Source organism: Apis dorsata, unplaced genomic scaffold, assembly GCF_000469605.1.
Source record: "Apis dorsata unplaced genomic scaffold, Apis dorsata 1.3 scaffold_137, whole genome shotgun sequence".
NCBI classification, from domain to species: Eukaryota; Metazoa; Arthropoda; class Insecta; order Hymenoptera; family Apidae; genus Apis; species Apis dorsata.
The window spans coordinates 492,577-498,495 of NW_006263429.1; the positions used below are offsets into that span (position 1 = coordinate 492,577).

Here is a 5,919-nt window from a genome sequence, read left to right on the forward strand (position 1 = left end):
GGAAGAGGAGGAGGAGGAGAGACCGCAGAAGATCAGACGAAGTTCTTCTTTGAAAACGGGAAAAACTCCACCAGGCACTCCTGGCAGAAAGAAGATCGTCCGATTCGCGGATGTGCTAGGCCTAGATCTCGCCGACGTGCGCACCTTCTTAGACGAGATACCGAAAATTCCTAACTCAGCGTATAGCGATTTGATATACGACGATATTTTCCAGAAGGACACTAGCCCCGTTAACACCTTGCCGAATTCCAGCCAATGGGGAGCCAGATACGTAGAAAGTAGGCGTGGCTCCGCATGCGCGATCCCTCCCCGCAAATTAGACAGAACTTTGGTGCCTCTGTTCCAGCAGCCTGGCGGCCAGCCGAACTTTCTCGACTTGGTTCGGGAGCGTCGCGTGTGCCTAGAGAACGTGCTCGTTCAGGATCCCCTCACGTTCTGCATCCAGGGCACTGTCCGCGTGATCAACCTCGATTTCCATAAATCGGTGCACATCAGATACACGTTGAACTCGTGGCGTAATTTCAGCGACCTGCAGGCCACCTACGTGCCTAATTCGTGCGACGGTTTCAGCGACAAATTCTCGTTCCTTCTCTACTGTCACACGTTGCCAGTCGGTCAGAGACTCGAATTTGCCGTTCGATTCCACTGTAAGGGAGAGCAGTACTGGGACAACAATGCTGGTTTGAATTACTGTTTCCAGTGTTTGCCAGCTTCGCCGACCGTTGGTTATATACCAATCACGGCACAAGCGAACCAGCATCATCACGATTGGTCACCCGTGTTTTATTGATTAGCGATTGATTATACGATTACCGTGTGCGGTGCCCGCACGGATTGCGTTGTGGGTGTTGGTCGCCACGTGGACGTACCACGACCGGAGACGAAGAGTCTGAACTGATGAGGAAAAAGGCTAACGACAGAGGTAGACGAAGTGGAGCAGTTTCGATGGAGAAGGGAAGAGAGAGCCTATGGTTGTATAAACGTTCCTAGAGTACATATATATACATATATATATTTACTGTACATATTTGTCTCGCGTCGATCGAGAGGGAACTGGTAGCAGCATCGAAGAGGGCAGCACTGGCGTCAATTATTCCTTCCTGCCGCGTGATCGCGTGGAAACTTGATACACTCGTTATAGACTGATTTTTTACACACGTTCGTTGTTCCTTGTTTTATGAGAATCCACAATTACGGTTATAGGTGGTGGTTTTTAGAAGGGACGCCGAGGTATTCTTGGAAAGAAGATGGGATTTGGAAGGCGAGCATGAAACATTCAAACTTCGTCCACGAAGAGCATGATTATGAGGATTATATTTTTCACGTTCCTAGAAAGTACCTAATATAATTCTACAAGGTTTCACGTCACAATTGAGCCTAAAATGTGTCTAAAAAGGGCACACACATCGACTAGAGTTGGAAATGTTATCGCAGAAGTCGCTTAAAAGGAGACTGTTTTACGAAACGAGACGTTCGTTGGAAGGATTTTTACTTTGAAAGGTGGTATCGCTTCGAGGAGGCTCTTTTTTCTTCTTTTTTTTTTTTCCTTCCTATTTTTTTTTTTAATATTAAACGAGTATCGTTGAATTGATTCGTTAAAGTTTAAACAAATCTCTCTTGACGAACTTTTATCTACACAGAAAACATATCTGCTCGGCAAATTTTCGAGACTATGATGCGGGTTTTGTTTGAGATGAATGTTTCGTTTAGTTCAGTGACATAGCATACTTTTAGCAACGATAGATGGTACGAGTACTCGAAAAATAATTGAAAATACTTGGAAACTAAGTATTTGATCAAAATCAATTCGACCTGTGCCAATCTGATTTAGTGCCATTATTATGAAATTGGAAAGAATTGCAAGATAATATATCATCGTGTCTTGTTCGTAAGAACGTTTCAAATGAAATGTGATAATTAACGATTATCACAAATATTTCTTTCCTGATTCCGAATTTCAACTATGTGATTGTCGCAAATCAGGGAAATCGAGGCCTGATCTATTGATAGATACTATATCACTGTATAAATCGTCGAATGTCAATCACAATTTTATTTTTATCACGCACATGAATTTCTATACTTGCCAGGATGCCAGAAATGTGACGAAAATTTTATGTTATGAAAATCTTGTTATGAAACGGAGGTTTGTGCACTTTTAACAATGAATCCATCTTTTTGTTTCATTACTAATCAATTTTTAAATTTCTTTATATTTATAGTGCAGATACACTAGTCAAAAGTTTAGAATTATGTAAAGAATTGTGTAATGTAAAGATCGAGATGCAAGATTTGAAGAAAAATTAGGTTAGAATTTTTTTTTATCTTGAAAAAGTCTTTCGCGAATAATTGTAATATCTATAATATTAATAACGTGAATATTAATAATGTGCAATTGAAAAAGAGATTCCAAATATAGTAATGCACTTTTTATATCGTGACTTAGATACGACATCGCCAAGATACTAATTTAATAAGGAACGATGAAAGAAAAAACGTTAAAACTGATAGAAGGCGCGTTGCTTGGCAACGTGACGTCATTACATGAATCGCATAGCGCATCTTATTGCCAAGTAACGTGCTCACTATTCTCTACTACGTCATTATCTAAATGATATCTGACATAGATATTGAGAGAATTGTATGGTTATCGTCTAATTAGTTATTTCTATAAATAGATATTCTTAGAAATGATGAATTGAAATATAATCAAATATTGTATAAAAGAAAAGAAAGACAATGAAAATTTCGCTCAGTGAAAATTTTGAAAAATTATTAAGGATATTTCTACATCGATTAATTTCAATTTACGTTAATTAATTTTGATTAATAGTGTTGATAGCAGGAAGAATAAAATAAAAAAAAAAATTAAAATTAAAATCGAAGAAATTTTCTCGATAATTTCGTTCATTTTTGCGCTTCCTGGCGTAATACGTGAGTGATGATTCATTTTCGTTAAATCTCACTGTGTGCTTAACCTATACTAGTGTTGTCTGCTTGGTCCAAACTAGCAATTAGACGAGTCAAGCCGAGGACAAGATTATTCTGAGGACATTTTCAGCGTTTTGGCAACGATTCGAAAATGGTGAGTCACAATAGTGGGCACATTGTGCATTAAAAGAAGCAACATTAGCAATATTGTCTATTGTCACCTGTCTGAGTTTCGCATTTAGAAATGTGATCGTGTTTTATTCTGTTTGAATAGCGAAACGATAAGTGACAACAGCAATTATTAACTCGATATCATCTAAATGATTAATAAGATTACGAGAATAACGAACCAATTTCCCTCGCGAGTGTATGTATATGATCGAGAGAAAAAGAAATAATAATCGAATAGCGTGCACAATTTGAAATTATATGAAATAATATATATATATATATATTTAGATTTCACGATATTTTTTAGTAATGTTGAGTAGAGATGGGTCGAAATCTGATTCTATAAAAATTTGTTGAAAGATCGTCAAATTCTCGAAACTTGGAATAGTCTTTTTTTTTTTATTTTTTATCGAAAATTAAACTTTATTAAACTTTATTAAAATTTTAATTCTCGATAAAAAGTTCAAAGTAAGCCGTTTCGACTAGCAAAGTAACTTGCCAATTGGACTTTAACTATCCAATATCTTTGAATGGCAATTAACTTGTCAAATTTTAGATTTTGGAAATTTAATTTTTCTTTCATACAAATTATTCAAATGAAATTTCATATAATGAATTTATTCGAGTCTCTAATCCAAATTTGTAAAAATTGCAAATCTCGAAATTTCCTTGGATATTTCAAGGTTTCGAGTATCATCCCATCCCTATTTCCTAATATTAAGCGTTTCTTTTGTAATTCCGACCACTGTTACCATATTTGACCATCGAAGGTACAATGATTAAAGGTTAAGTAGCAACAGCAATATAATATTAACAAAGAAACGAACGAATGATATTAAGATTACACTATATATATATATATATTCTTAAAATATTTTTTGTAACAATTTTCATCGTGAACAACAAGTGCTTTCTATACAGTACACATAGAGAACATTATACAAATTGTACATAACTGGCATCAGTATTGGTGGCAAATGTGTCTCGAGGAATAGATGATTGTTTTCTGTACAAATTAATCAATTTTTAATCATATATATATATATATTATAATATTTACAGTTTCTCCTGAAAGTTTGTTATACGCAAGTTTTTATTGTATATATATATACATATATATACATATACGTATATATCGATATATTTTAAACGATGATATATTTACAATACGATTATCGAATTCTTAATTATCGGATATCGTGTTTTATTTTTCCGTGTTTCTTTCTCTTGTATATGGCCAATATGGATGTTATCTAATTTTTATCAAACGCATGGATATCGTTGCATTGCTATTTTATTTTCTTTTTATTTTATATATTATTAATATGAGGGACAGAATACTTATTAATCGATTCATTTATGTAAATGTTTCTTTTTCTTCTTATTTTTGTATCAATAAGAGGAAATATTTTTAAATTTCTTAAAAGAGATACTTTATGTAGAAAAATGAAATTTTTTCTTTTTTTTTTTAAATATTTGTTTCTTTTTTATGTGTTTTAGTGAAAACATATTTTTTAGCATTTTTTTTAAATCCATTGTTATTACATGTTAAAATTTCATATTAAAATTATTTTATTCAATTTTTATATAAAATGTAGATTCATGGCTTAATTATTAGATAAAGTAATTAAGAGTGAAATGAAATAGAAAATTGTGCCATTAGTGATTTTTAATAATAAATAAAAGTTCTATAATGGTATTTTAAAAGAAGATTGTATTGTAATATAAACCATTAAAGAATTATTGTTTTCATTGATTTTATTAACTTTTTTATTAATTTATTTTTTGTCCCTAACAATTCTCACAAGTTTCACTCTCAAATGTATTTATATTTTAATGTCTGTTAGAAATGTCTATCATATAGTTAACTTTTCTGATCCACATTACTGTTCAAAAGTTTGGAAGCAATCATATTTTTATATGAAATAAAAAATCTTAATGAATAAATATTATATAAGTAATCACTAATAATAAATATTAACATTTTCTTTTAGCAAAGAAAAATTAATAGAATTGTCTAATTTATTAATTTTAAAAATTTAATTCTAATTTGTTTTTTATTTTATTGTATTATTCACCAAATTTTGATTTATTTTTTAAAATTTCTTATTACTTCCAAATTACTTTTTTATCAATAGTGTGTGAATATATGAATGGATTAATGAAAATTTTTATTGAAAAAGTTAAATTTAGGCGCATAATAACCACCATTATTGAGGCCCTTCACATTATTCAACACAAAATCTATTAAAAGGAAACTTTTCCTATAGATTATCCTTTGTATATAAACACATCTTAAAAAAAAAAAGGAAACAAAGTTAAATTTTATTCTGGTTAACTACAGAAAGGATATTCTTCCATTGTATTAGAATGATGGTTATCAATATTTATAAAGACAATTATATCAAAGTCATCAATTAAAATATTTTAATTATATGTTATGAAAAATAGAGTTTGATGTGCAAGATATTTCATTAAGTCTGTTACAAATATATATATATATCTTTCATAATATTTTTGTAATATTTTTAATATCTTTTTTGTGACTCTTATTGTTGTCAAAATTTTATATCTATATTCATGAAGCACAAATTGTTCAAAAGATAACACAGATGAAATAGGAATTAAATTAAAAATGCATAATAAAAGAATAGTAATCTTGAATGGTAAAAATGAAATAAGAAGAGATAGTCTACTGCCAGATACTTTCTGTGTTCAATTCAAAACTTTGTGTCTGTTGAATTTTCACTTCAAATACATTATTTTGAAAATTTATTTCTCTCTCTCTCTCTCTCTCTCTCTCTCTCTCTCTCTCTC

At 31.5% G+C, this 5,919-nt stretch overlaps 1 protein-coding gene across 10 annotated transcripts in view; it reads left to right on the forward strand.

The window, feature by feature from the left end:
* The window catches only part of LOC102670749 (glycogen-binding subunit 76A), a 78,200-nt gene extending 76,442 nt beyond the window's left edge, over positions 1–1,758 (forward strand). For 9 of the 10 annotated variants that reach the window (XM_031509325.1, XM_031509323.1, XM_031509324.1 and 6 more), the window contains one exon: positions 1–1,758. This exon is cut by the window's left edge and continues 2 nt beyond it. In XM_031509325.1, the coding sequence (XP_031365185.1) occupies positions 1–790 (790 nt within the window). In that variant the 3' untranslated portion in view covers positions 791–1,758. The other variant, XM_031509322.1, reaches the window with a different exon arrangement.
* The last annotated feature ends 4,161 nt before the right edge of the window (positions 1,759–5,919 follow it).